This window comes from Eulemur rufifrons, chromosome 8 (genome assembly GCF_041146395.1).
Source record: "Eulemur rufifrons isolate Redbay chromosome 8, OSU_ERuf_1, whole genome shotgun sequence".
In the NCBI taxonomy this organism is placed as follows: Eukaryota; Metazoa; Chordata; class Mammalia; order Primates; family Lemuridae; genus Eulemur; species Eulemur rufifrons.
In genome coordinates this window covers 39,000,702-39,014,998 of record NC_090990.1, presented here as the reverse complement: position 1 = coordinate 39,014,998, position 14,297 = coordinate 39,000,702, and the positions used below count along the sequence as shown (strand labels likewise).

Genomic DNA, 14,297 nt, shown 5'->3' with positions numbered 1-14,297 from the left:
CATTCTAAAAAGTCCGGTACCAAAACAGCTTATGTTCACTCTGTATGGTATGGCAGGAGCCAACGTGGAGGAAAGACAGTTAGTTAATTCTGTTGTTTAATGGTGAAAATGAAGTTTTCTCAGTGAAATTTACCCAATCTCCCCTCTTCAAACATATTACCTTCTGGACAGAGTCCCAGTGCTTCATAAGTAAGGAGTTCATTGGAAGAAAAGCAATCATGAAGTTCTATTACATCAATATCACTTGGTCTCAGGCCAGATTTCTCATAGCATTTTTTGGCAGCTTCTTTACTCATATCAAAGCCAACCTAAAACCAAAACCATATATAAATAACTTAAGGGCACCAAAACTGGGTCTTTTAAGACAGGGATTTTAAGAGATTAAAATATGTATAATCTTAATAGCTGAGAATTGATCACACATATTAAAATCTCAGCTGATTTCATATTATAAAGAAAGTCCAAATAAAATAATATCCAGGAAGGGTAATGTACAAGTTCAATTTTGTACTAAAAAAGGACAGAATTTTAAATGAAATATATAAAAAGGACTTAGAGGCCGGGCGCGGTGGCTCACGCCTGTAATCCTAGCACTCTGGGAGGCCGAGGTGGGCGGATCGTTTGAGCTCAGGAGTTCGAGACCAGCCTGAGCAAGAGCGAGACCCCATCTCTACTAAAAATAGAAAGAAATTATAGGGACAGCTAAAAATATATATAGAAAAAATTAGCTGGGCATGGTGGTGCATGCCTGTAGTCCCAACTACTCGGGAGGCTGAGACAGGAGGACCCTTGAGCTCAGGAGTTTGAGGTTGTTGTGAGCTAGGCTGACGCCACGGCACTCACTCTAGCCTGGGCAACAGAGTGAGACTCTGTCTCAAAAAAAAAAAAAAAAAGGACTTAGAATTCCTCAGACCATATCTTGTGCTAAGTTACAAAAACTCTATTAAACTTTGTGATATCTAAACAATGTGTAGTTGTGGTAAATAAGTTGAAGAGATTTATCAACAGATCATTTTAAGTCAGAAACACTGAAAAATATGGGGGAATTTCTATATGAAAATATACAATCTTCTTTTAGAAGCTCATATAGGATTCAAACCATTTTTCCAAAGTCCGTGCTCTTAACACCTCCTTGGCCTCAGACAATAAAGGAACATGCAAACTCAACTTTTCTTCAAGGAATAAAACTGCGGTGTAATGAAAAATATACTGTAATCAGAAAACTATTTTAAATATAAGTCCCACCTCTGCCACAACCTAACTGTGACCTTGGGCAAGTTATAAGGACATTTTCAAATTCATGAAATTTTTATAAAATCATTTTATGAACTTGATTTATCATATAAGAGTGTGTGTGTATGTGTGTCTATTATCTCAGTGTTGATGTGTGTGTGTCTTCAAATATTCAACGAACTCTAGGTCTGAATTCTCATCTTTTTTACTGTTCTCCATTTTGTACTCAATCTTTAATCAAGATTTTGAAAGCACTTAAGAGTCAAGAAAGTTCCCTGAACACATCCTCGTTTCTCCTTAATGCTGTAAGATTGGAGTTCTGGGCATATTTTGTCAACTCAAAATAAAAATAAATAGTATGTCTAGTTAATTAAAAGTTATCATGTAACAATACATGGCTCCATCATAAGAAGCATCTGTTCTCATTAGTTATTTCCCCTTAACAGATTCTTAAGAATGGATTATAATATTACAATATCTAGACCAATTTTTTGTAAGAAAAATTTTTTTGAAAGTAAAAATTTCCCAGGCCGGATGGCACACGCCTGTAATCCCAGCACTTTGGGAGGCTGAGGCAGGAGAATCACTTGAGCCCAGCAGTCAGAGGTTGCAGTGAGCTATGATGATGCCACTGCACTCTAGCTAGGGCAACAGAGCAAGATTCTTTGTCTCCTAAAAAAAAAAAAAAAAGCTTCCAGAGCTGATGACAACATAAACTCACTTTAAAATTTTAAACAGCAATCCCTCAATTTGATTAATAAATCAGAATCGCAGACATACCATTTTAATAATACTTTTTTCTTCAAATGAACTTGGCAAATCAGTCACCATTTCTTGTGCCAAAATTTCCACAGCTTTGTGTTGCAGGCCAAATTTCTGTACAAATACTTCACTGGCCAAAATTGCCGCTGCAGCACCATCTGAAGAGGGACTAAGACAAAGTAAAATAATTATTTGCACCCAGTACTACCTCAGATCTAGGGTTTCACACTAGGAGTTCTATGTGAGAAAAAAGGTCAACACTTGCTAGTCAGTGGATTATCTTCTTTGTGATATTTAAAGTTACAAATTGCACATGCTTCCTACCTGAGGACTGAACCGCTATCGAGAACTTAAACGTAATCAGTCACTGCTTGGTCTCTAAGAGTTTCTCTCAAAAAGTTCTTCTTGCAAAGAATCCCAGATTTGCCTCTGGAAATGCATTAGGCATCTTATAGCGACTTCGAGAAGTTGAGTACAGAACGATATTCCTATCCTAGGTACACTAAAGATTCTACTATAGACCTATCTAGCTCCAACTTTGCTATCTCCCAAATAACTCAGTCATGAAATCCTTTTGGAAACTGGGAAAAGACAGAATTAGGGGATACCACAAAGTAGATGCTTTGAGCGCAAAATAGATCTTTCTCTTAGAACAAACTGTGAAGGAAGGTGGCAAACAAGAGAAGCCCTCTGTGAGTTCAGCTGGACTCTCTAAATGGGCAGATCCTTATATTGCAACAGAAAAAAGCTGATTCAACTTGTTCACTTCCATCCCAGCCAGTATCTCCAGGGAATAGCGAGGTGTTAACTAGGACACAGGCAGGAGCTATGCCGTATTCAACTCAATTGTAGGAGACAGATATTATCAAGTAATTATTAATAAGATACAACTATTATCATCATCAGTGTTAAATGATTTTTTCCTTGTTTTACTTTTGCTCTTAGCTACTACTACAGAGTAAAATTTCCTGTAGTAGAAGTATACAACAGGGAAACAGAATGCTGGAGGAAAAAACTTTTGGACTCCACTGGTCCCATAAGTCACATTTTAACGAATAAATACAATTAAAATAACCAAAACAGGTAGAAGTCATAAGAGAAGGATGTAAAACACATAGTTTTCCAAGAGAAGAGACAGGGGTAGGGAGTAAGGGTACTCTAGTGAAGTAACCCAGAGTGAAGACTGCATTGGTAGGAATTCTGTAAAAGCTATACCCAGATACGGAGCCCAAAAGGTTTAACCACAGGGGGATGGACAGGGAGGGGAGCAGTCACCTCTCTAGTAAATGTTAAAATGTTTTTCTTACCAACATTGTAGGATGGTCAAGAAATCAAAAATTTTTTTAGATGCCATCACTTCATCTAAGCTGTATGCATCTTGGAACTGGGCATACCTAAATACAACACAAATATTAGTTACAGAATGTGAGGTAGCAATTGCAATTTTTGTTGCAGAGGTAGAGACAGAATAATATGTAAAGATCCTTTTCACAACCAAAAGAGACTTTGAAAACAGCTTCAACCTTTAATAAATAAGTCATCTGAACTGAGTTTAAAAAATCTTAACTCCAAAATACCATCATGTTATAAAATAAAAAATTTGTGTGGTCTTTGTCCTAGGTACCTGGCATGGAGCTTCCAAAACCCTTGGAATTTCCTGAGTGATAGGTGTGTCTTTGTTATGCTAATGAGGCGACTCATGGTAGGCCCCTTGTTACCTTCAAGATGGGAGATTGACCACAAAAAAGAACAACCCTGTGAATATGAAGTTGAGACTTTTGAGTTGTTACGGCAAGTGTTACAGTGAGTGGTCCCAAGGACAAACCGAGCGGCACACGGAGAGTCGGAGAATCAATGTTTATTCGCCAGCGGGCTCGGAGGGGTCTTGCCACCAAATTCTGAGCACCGTCTACCCAATTCTTCCCACTTTTATTAAGTTGGGGTGATCCAAGGGGAGGGGGGGGCCTCAGGTGACAATGCCCACCAGGTAATAAGTTTCTGCATTAGGCAATAGGATTAGTGTTATGCTGATGTGCCAAATGTTAGGTCAGTGATATGTTAATGTACCAGGTGTTAGGTTAGTGACATGCTAATGTGAGTCCTCCGTGAGGGGTGGGGGTCTCAGGCGGCCGCTGTGCCAAGCAACAGATGAGAGTTTTCCTTATCAGAGGCTCAAGTAGCATGGGCTATCCCTAATCCTACACTACTTATCACAGATTCTCACTGCCTATAGGGATTCTTAAGATTTTGAGGAAATACTTGGAATAGTTTCTTAATTTAACTTTCTTAAAAATTTGGCTGGGCGCGGTGGCTCACGCCTGTAATCCTAGCACTGTGGGAGGCCGAGGTGGACAGATCATTTGAGCTCAGGAGTTTGAAACCAGCCTGAGCAAGAGCGAGACCCTGTCTCTACTAAAAATAGAAAGAAATTAGCTGGACAACTAAAAATATATACAGAAAAAATTAACCAGGCATGGTGGCACATGCCTGTAGTCCCAGCTACTCGGGAGGCTGAGGCAGGAGGATTGCTTGAGCCCAGGAGTTTGAGGTTGCTGTGAGCTAGGCTGACGCCACGGCACTCTAGCCTGGGCAACAGAGTGAGACTCTGTCTCAAAAAAAAAAAAAAAAAAAGAAGAAATTATAACAGAGTATCTCTAATGACTGGTCAACAAACCTAGAATTCTCTTTCTTCACTAGCCAAGCAAAACCTAGTGTAAGTTGTTAGCATCTGAAATTTCTGAGCCAGACCCGGAAGGCTACTCTTGATTGTTTTAAATGATGAAAATGACATCTAGAAAGAATGCCTATTTAACATAATTGAGAACTTATAACACGTAATAGAAGATCCATGGGGGCAGGAAATTATCCATCTTGTTCACCGCTGTATCACCAGTATTGCATATAGTAGACTACTGAATACGTATTTGTCAAACGAATGAATTCCTTAAGAAAAATGCTGTGATGAGTGGATAAATTAGTGCCTGGTTAGGCAAGGAGTTAAGTGAGAGAAAGATTTGGTAGCTTTGATTCTCTTAGGCCAAGAAAGTTGCAGTGCTGTCAACTCTTCGGCATACTGGTGCAGTCCTTACCAGTTTCAGGAAGTCACAAGGATTTTTAATAGTTCTCCAAGTACTAAGGACAAAGAAATCAGCTCTAGACTATCTTTAAGGGCTTACGACTGCTTATCCTAACTCTACTACTCAGCAACACCTAAATTTTTGTCCAAGTGCTATGTCTAAGTACCCTGATAGATAATGCAGAAACAAAGATGAGACATAAGCCCAGCTAAAGGATCATCATCACCAGAGGAGTAACTAAGTGTGATATACTGTGATGTGTTATAATAGAGGTACGAAGAACATGCGATGAAGCTCATGAGAGAAGATAATTATGCCCAAGAAGCTTTAAGAAGGTGTTAAGAGAAGCAATGATATTTGGGTTGGGATTTGATGGATAAGTAGATGTTTACAAAACAAAAGAAACACAAAGATATTCCAGGGAAAGCTAACAGCATAACTAAAAACATAAAAGCAAGTACTGCATAGCACACTTGGGGAAAACTAAGTAATATTGTGAGGCTACAGATTGGGAATGGTAGGAAATGAGACTGGCAAAGTAAAATGGGGCCAAATTATAACAGGCATGTTATCTCATGCAAAGGAGTTCAGGGCCAGGCACAAGGCTCACATCTATAATCTCAGCACTTTGGGAGACCAAGGTAGGAAGATCTTGTGAGCTAGAAGTTTAAGGTTGCAGTGAGCTATGATAACACCACTGCATTCCAATCTGGAAGACAGAGCAAGACTCCATTTCTAAAAACTAAATTAATTAATTAAAAAAAAATAAAAGGCTAGTCACGGTGGCTTATGCTGTAATACCAGCATTTTGGGAGGCCCAGGTGAGAGGACTGCTTAAGGCCAGAGTTTGAGACCAACCTGGGCAATACAGTGAGACCCCATCTCTACAAAAAATTAGCCAGGCATGGAGGCATGCGCCTGTAGTCCCAGCTACTTGAGAAGCTGAGGCAGGAGGATCACTTGAGCCCAAGAGTTCAAGGCTACAGTGAGATACAATGACTTTGCTACACTCCAGCCTGGGCAGCAGAGTGAGACTCTGTCTCAAAACAAAACAAAACAAAAAACCCAAAGGAGTCTGAATTTATCATATAAACAATGGGAATTGTTCACAAAATACCCTTAGATCTAGGGCATAGGATTAGATACTATTTGTTAATTAGGTATGCCTTGAACTCAAACATTGATTTAAAATCAGGAGAATACAGAGAACTAAGAGCAGCATGAAGTATTAGGAATATGGGGTAATGATCCACTTGTGGTATAAAATGTTTCTTGTCATGGTTTTATGTTTATTAAATGTGCCAAATTTGTTTAATAGTGCAGAAATAATTTACTGAGCACGTACTATGTTCCAGGCTCTGTGCTAAGCATTAAGAACCTAAAGATAAGAAATGACTCTTGCCTCAAGGATTTTATAATCTACTACAAGGAAAAATATACATATTTATTATTTTGTCAATACTTAGAATGACCTTGGGCAAGCTGCCTAATCTCTGTAAGCCTCATTTTCATTATCTATAATTGCAGTTCCCAACCCCTGGGCCATGGACCAGTACCCGTCCATGGCCTGTTAGGAACTGGGCTGCACAACAGGAGGTGAGCAGTGGGCGAGCGAGCAAAGCTTCACCTGTACTTACAGCTGCTCCCCATCACTCGCCATCCCCCCCCACCCCCTGCGTCTCCATCCCTGGTCCGTGGAAAAATTGTCTTCCATGAAACTGGTCCCTGGTGCCAAAAAGATTGGGGACCACTGATCTATAACATGAGAATAAAAATATTTATCTTATAGGATCCTTGAAAGGATTAAATTAAAATATACATAAAGATACCTAGCACAGTGACACATAGTTGAAATTTAATAAAGCTAGCTACTATTCTCTTACTGCCTGGTGGTATTGCTCTTATAGAGATTCTAGTTGTGTGCCATCGAATCAATTCCCAGTGGACCAATTTTCTTCAGCAACCATTAAGCTATAAGCCAGGCATTGTGCTAGGCACTAGGGATTCAAAAATTATGCATTTGTAATATATTTAATGTCTTTTTACTTCAAATTATATTTTAGGACACAAATAACCATAATGTTCTACCAGAATAAGAATTAATGATACTAAATTATTTAAAATGCAACCCAGTTACTAATATGCATTTTATAAACATTTTAATTGATCAAAACAAACTGAGAAAAGTTTTAAGGAATGGCTTAAAATGGTGACTGGTTATTTTCAACAAAAATTATAATAATAAATTTCATTAATTAGAATTGTAATGTATGACCAATTACATCTTTTAGTACCATTCATTCATGTTCTTTAAAAAAAAGAGTCATTAAGCTTAAATGATATTCTTAATATTAAACAGCCTAAAAACTAGAACTGAAAAGTTGTCAGAAGTTTACTTGGGTACAAACCTTTTATAAAAAAAAAATAAAACATTCTAGTTAATATCTTTAAGGTGTTACATTTTCTTTTCAAGTATAAAGTTGCATATTATACAGTAGGATAACTTAGATTTTCATTATTTCATGTCTCTGAAATACTTACGGGTTATTAACTGAATGTTTATGATTTTTCCATCCAATTTTTGCAAAATGTTCAATTTTTGTGCCTATGGAGAAAGCAAACGACTATTAATAGGTTACTGTTTTTCTGCTGCTTATTAATAAATGTTGCAATGGTACTCAGTGTAACGCTCAGTATTTCCATGTTTTCCCTTGTGTAGATATCATCAGTATTGAACACTTCAATACTGATTCCTCACATAAATTTTTTATGATTAAATCTGGGTATTTGATGAATTAAATCAAATAATAGGCATATCAGATGAAAGCAGTTCCAACTGGTCTATTCTACTTAGCATAACTAGAGTGCAATTTAAAAAAAGGGAAAATACAGTCTGGGACCACAGCAGTTTTAAGGCAGGAGAGCACTGCCAGCAATTTTCCCAGAAAGCCACCAAACAACCCAGTGCCCCAGACGGAGTCAATTTTACAACTCCCATCTTCCAGGGCCTGTAATCCTAGCACTCTGGGAGGCTAAGGCGGGAGGATTGCTTGAGCTCAGGAGTTCAAGACCAGCCTGAGCAACAGAGAGTCCCCCATCTCTACTACAAATAGAAATAATTAGCCAGGCGACTAAAAATAGAAAAAAAAAAATTAGTCGGATGTGGTGGCACGCATCTGTAGTCTCAGCCAAGAGGATCGCTTCAGCCCAGGAGTTTGAGGTTGCTGTGAGCTAGGGTGACACCATGGCACTCTAGCCTGAGCAACAGAGCGAGACTCTGTCTCAAAAAATAAATAAATAAATAAATAAATAAAGGAAAGAAAATCTTCCTATTTATTTTTATGAAGGAAGTATAAAATTAACACCCAAACTTGATAAACTCATAACAAAAAAACTAAAAATCATAATTACTTATGAATACTGATTTGAAATTACTAAAGAAAATAATAGCAACAGACTCTAACTCCACATTTAAAAAAATCAATACACCATGACCAAGTGGCATTTACTACAGATATGCAAAGTTGGTTCAATATTAGGAATCCATTAATAATATACTCTAGGCCAGGCACAGTTGCTCATGCCTGTAATCCTAGCACTATGGGAGGCTGAGGCTGGAGGATTGTTTGAGGTCAGGAGTTTGAGACCAGCCTGAGCAAGAGTGAGGCCCCATCTCTACTAAAAATAGAAAAAATTAGCCAGGCAACTAAAAACAATAGAAAAAATTAGCCAGGCATGGTGGTGCATGCCTGTAGTCCCAGCTACTTGAGAGGCTGAGGCAGGAGGATCGCTTGAGCCCAGGAGTTTGAGGTTCCTGTGAGCTAGGCTGACGCCACAGCAATCTACCCCGGCAACAGAGTGAGACGCTGTCTCAAAAAATTTTTAAAAATTAAAAAAATAGGCCGGGCGCGGTGGCTCACACCTGTAATCCTAGCACTCTGGGAGGCCGAGGTGGGTGGATCGTTTGAGCTCAGGAGTTCGAGACCAGCCTGAGCAAGAGCGAGACCCCATCTCTACTAAAAATAGAAAGAAATTATATGGACAGCTAAAAAATATATATATATAGAAAAAAAAATTAGCCGGGCATGGTGGTGCATGCCTGTAGTCCCAGCTACTCGGGAGGCTGAGACAGTAGGATTGCTTGAGCTCAGGAGTTTGAGGTTGCTGTGAGCTAGGCTGACGCCACGGCACTCACTCTAGCCTGGGCAACAGAGTGAGACTCTGTCTCAAAAAAAAAAAAAAAAAAAAAAAATTCTACATTTCTATATTGAGGAAAAGACTGTTAAACAAAAAGGATCTAGGACTTCAGAGTTTCAAAAATTCTCATCCTGCGCTGGGCGTGCTGGCTCACGTCTGTAATCTTGGCACTCTGGAAGGCTGAGGTGGGCGGATCGTTTGAGCTCAGAAGTTCAAAACCAGCCTGAGCAAGAGTGAGACCTCGTCTCTACTAAAAAAATAGAAAGAAATTAGCTGGACAACTAAAAATATATAGAAAAAATTAGCCGGGCATGGTGGCGCATGCCTGTAGTCCCAACTGCTTGGGAGGCTGAGGCAGAAGAATTGCTTGAGCCCAGGAGTTTGAGGTTGCTGTGAGCTAGGCTAACACCACAGCACTCTAGCCAGAGTGACAGAGCGGGACTCTGCCTCAAAAATATAAAAAAAAAAATTTAAAAAAATTCTCAGCCTCTCTAGGTGGTAAAAGATGCTAAAATTAAGAAATGGCCTTTGAGCAAACATCAAATCCAGGACATTGCCAGGAAAACACGGTCCAAGATGAAGCCCAAGGTGTAACACATCTTTTGTTAAGATCTCAAAAAGATCAAAGGTAATCCCTCAGAACGCAGTTCCGACACACAAAACACTGTGCACCTCACAAATCCTCTCAATCAGAGGGCTGCTAGGAAACTTAAGAATGTTGTCCCTCAGCCATCTTAGGATCTCATGGTAGAAAAGGGCTTATCTGAATAAAATTTGTAGGTGTAGCTGGTGAAATGACCCAAGAAGATATTAATACATAGGAGATCCATGAAGTTCTTCAGGAAAAAGTAATCTACAGAGAGGATTCTTGAGTGTTGGTAGCCTTCTATATTTGACCTGGGGAATGATTTAGGTCATAGTTAAAGAAATCTCACAGAATTCTTTGTGAGAATTTACTGAATTGCACACTTATTTTTTGTGCACTTCTCTGTATTGAGTTATAATACACAACAACAAAATTTAGAATTTAAAATGCTGGGCTCAACCTACTAACTCGATTTCATAATTTCCTAGCAGGTCATGACCCACAATTTGAAAAATTCTGGTCTAGAGTAAGAGCTGTGGTAATGAAACAAATTGGAAGAAAGAAATACAGTTTAGGTTTTCCAAGATTGCGAAATACAATATACAAAACAGCATCACTCTAGTTCAGAGCTCTAAAATAGAGTTGGGAAGCCATTCTAGGGGGACTCCCTCACATGACCTGCAACCCTCTAAAACAGAAATTTGCCCTGAACCTCTGAACTGGGCCAAACTGCCATGACCAAAACATCCTAGAAAACAACTGAATTTCACCAGCACCAAAACTCCTGATCTGCAACAAACAATTAACTATGGACTCGCATACTAAGCCAGCCACCTCCACCAATGATAATTCAAAATGACATGTGTAAATACCCTTAAAGTCCTTTTAAAAAATCCCTACTCCCCTTCCTCTCTTCAGAACACAATTTGTCTTCTAGCTGAATCTCTGTCTCCCAAACTGTAATTCCTAAAACCACAATAAATGGCTTGTCTTACTGCTTTGCAGTCTGGTCCTTCACCTCTTCTTGGTTAATATTAAGATCCTCAACTTATAGTCCATGATTAAAGGAGATAAGATTTATGTTATTTTTCCTATTTCAATTTCCTTCTATGGAGTATTCTAGGTACTTCCCATATGATGTCCTATATGTAAATACTTTATCTACAACTACATTCCACAAGGACCATTGCATCAAGTTCATTGAAAATCATTTTAGGCTGGGCACAGTGGCTCATGCCTGTAATCCCAGCACTTCTGGAAGGCCGAGGAAGGAGGATCGCTTAAACCCAGGAGTTCAAGACCAGCCTGGACAACACAGCAAGATCCCATCTCCACAAAAAAATTTAAAGATTAGCCAAGCATGGTGACACATGCCTGTAGAACCAGCTACTTAGGAGGCTGAGGCAGGAGGATTACTTGAGCCTGGGAATTGGAGGTTGCAGGGAGCTGTGATCACACCAGTGCACTCCAGCCTGGGCAACAGAGTAAGACCCTGTCTTACCAAAAATAATAATAATAATTTTATATTTTATATATCCTGGCATCTTCCACAGTTCCTTAATAAATACTGGTTGTTGCTCATCTCATATATACAACTAGTAATATGTCTTAAAGTTTTTAACTTTAACATACCATATTTTTCCATATGTTCTCTTCCAGCAAACCCAAACATCTGAGGAGCAACTGGGCAGGCAGACAATTCATACTTATTGATTAGGACATCAAGATGTTTATCAAGTGGATTGGTCCTACCTAAAAACTAAGAAAGGGGGTAAGAAAACAAAATTTCATAAGCAGTTGGCATTATAAGAGTCTCTTTCAACTTCTACAACATTACTGACACATTTGTATATTCTAAGAACATAGTAAAACAAAATTTTCAGTGTGAATAAAATCAGTCAATAAATGCTTTCTAGGGAAACATGGAAAGAAGAAAAACTAATCAAATGATCAAAGAGGTATTAATTCTTTCAAGAAATATTTATTGAGCATCCACTATGTGCCAGTAACTATTCAAGGTGCAGGGAATAAAAGAATGAACAAATCAGATAAAAACTGCTCATCTGGCATTTACAGGTGGGAGGGAAGGGGGCAGAAGGTTATGGGGACAAGAATAAATAAAAATATAAATAATAATGCTATGCAAAAAGAATAAATCTAAGTAAGAGGATAAAGACTGGAGGTAGAAAGTACTATTTTATGGTCAGGGGACGTCTCATTTATAAGGTGATATTTAAGCAGGGATGTGAAGGAATAGGGAGTAAGTCACTGGGATAACCCTAAGCAAAGGAACATTCTAGGCAGATGGAACAGCAAACACAGAGATATTCAGGTTGGAGCATAACTGAGGGTTTGAGAAAAGGAGCTAATTATATAAGGATAAATAGATACTCAGAGAGTATAACCACCTCTATTTCCATAGTTCTAGAAGATCACAGTTCTACTGCAAATATTCCACAAAGAAAAAGCTGTTTCTTGTCAGTTTACCTACCAGATTACAAGCCGGCAGGAACTTTTTCATACACCTTTGTACACATACCCAATGCTAGTATATGACCTGCCACATAGTAAACATTCCATAAGTTGTTGAATGAATAAATAAAGGTAATTTTTTTTGGTCCACAAAGGAGTTGTAAAGGGAATACTATTCAGCCATTCTCCTTGATTAAGAGGAAAACAGGGCCGGGTGGGGTGGCTCACGCCTGTAATCCTAGAGTTCTGGAGGCTGAGGCAGGAGGATGACTTGAGCTCAGGAGTTCGAGACCAGCCTAAGCAAAAGTGAGACCTTGTCTCTACCAAAAATAGAAAAATTAGCTGGGCGTGGTGGCATGCACCTGTCGTCACAGCTACTTGGAGGGCTGAGGCAGGTGGATCACTTAAACCCAGGAGTTCGAGGCTGCTGTGAGCTAGGCTGATGCCACTGCACTCTAGCCCCAGTGATAAAGTGAGACTCTGCCTCAAAAAAAGAAAAAAAAGAAAAAAAAAAAGAGGAAAATTGGTTTAAAGGAAGAAAATAAATAAAGACTTTTAGTTAAATATTATTAATAACCTGACAATCCAAAAAGCAAAGACAACTGTGCTGATAAAAGCGTCTTGTGGAATCTCTGAACAAAGAAATCTTAAAAACAGTATATATAATTATGTGTTTGGATGGCCATTGGAGAAAATGTTTTTTCCTGAAAAAGATATAAAAAATAAGCCTGAGAAACATAGCAAGAGCCCATCTCTACAAACAATTAAAAAATTAGCTGGGCATTGTGGCACACAACTGTAGCCCCAGCTACTCGGGAGGCTGAGGCAGGAGAATCACCTTGTGATCACAGATGCTTTCTTTGTAGCATGAAAAAGCTACCTCAAGGTACATCATAATAAAATTACTTCAAACCAGTGATAAATAGAAAATCTTAAAAGCAACCTCCCCCAAAAAGGGAGACATTAAATACAGAAGAACAAAACTAAGAATGACAACAGACTTCACATTAGAAACAATGAAGGCTGGGCGCGGTGGCTCACACCTATGATCCTAGCACTCTGGGAGGCCGAGGCAGGAGCATCACTTGGAGTCAGGAGTCAACCAGCCTGAGCAAGAGTGAGACTCCGTCTATACTAAAAAAATAGAAAGAAATTAGCTGGACAATTAAAAATATATAGAAAAAATTAGCCAGGCATGGTGGCACATGCCTGTAGTCCCAGCTACTCAGGAGACTGAGGCAGAAGGATTGCTTCAGCGCAGGAGTTTGAGGTTGCTGTGAGCTAGGCTGACACCACAGCACTCTAGCCCAGGCAACAGAGTGAGACTCTGTCTCAAAAATAAAAGAAAAAAAAGAAACAGTGAAAGCCAAAAGACAGTGAACCAATGTCTTTCAAGTACCAAATTTTTTTAAATGTTAAGCTAAACTAGAATTCTGTACCCAGCATATGTACCTTTCAAAATGTAAGTAGACTTATTCAAACATAAATTAAATAATGTATCACATATAGATCAGCACCATGAGAAATGTTAAAGGAAATTCTTAAGGCAGAGGAAGATGATACTAAGGGAAAATCTTAATCAACATAAAGGAATGAAGAGTACTGAAAATGATAAATATGTGAAGAAATATAAGAATTTATTTTTAAAATATCTTTTAAATATCATTTAATATCTTATTAAATACCACTTAATCCTAAATGCTTACATATCTAATATCAGAGCTTCAAAGTATACCTGTAATCTTAGTACTCTGGGAGGCTAAGGTGGGAGGTTGCTGAGGCCAGGAGTTGGAGACCAGCCCAAGAAACCCCATTTCCATAAAAAATAGAAAAATCAGCTGGGTGTGGTGACACATGCCTGTAGTCCCAGCTACTCCGGAGGCTGAGGCAGGAGGATCACTTGAGCCCAGCAGTTTGAGGTTGCAGTGAGCTATGATAATACCACTGTGCTCTAGCTTGGGCAACAGAGA

General features: G+C 38.8%; 1 protein-coding gene across 3 annotated transcripts in view; it reads right to left on the bottom strand.

Annotated features, from left to right (window-relative positions):
- SCP2 (sterol carrier protein 2) overlaps window positions 1-14,297 on the bottom strand; it is a 98,776-nt gene that overhangs the window by 54,103 nt on the left and 30,376 nt on the right. For all 3 annotated transcript variants that reach the window (XM_069479994.1, XM_069479995.1, XM_069479992.1), the window contains 5 exons: window positions 11,488-11,614; window positions 7,614-7,677; window positions 3,303-3,389; window positions 2,014-2,164; window positions 161-308 (listed from right to left, as the gene is read on the bottom strand). In XM_069479994.1, the coding sequence (XP_069336095.1) occupies window positions 161-308; window positions 2,014-2,164; window positions 3,303-3,389; window positions 7,614-7,677; window positions 11,488-11,614 (577 nt within the window). The remainder of the gene's footprint in view (window positions 1-160; window positions 309-2,013; window positions 2,165-3,302; window positions 3,390-7,613; window positions 7,678-11,487; window positions 11,615-14,297) is intronic.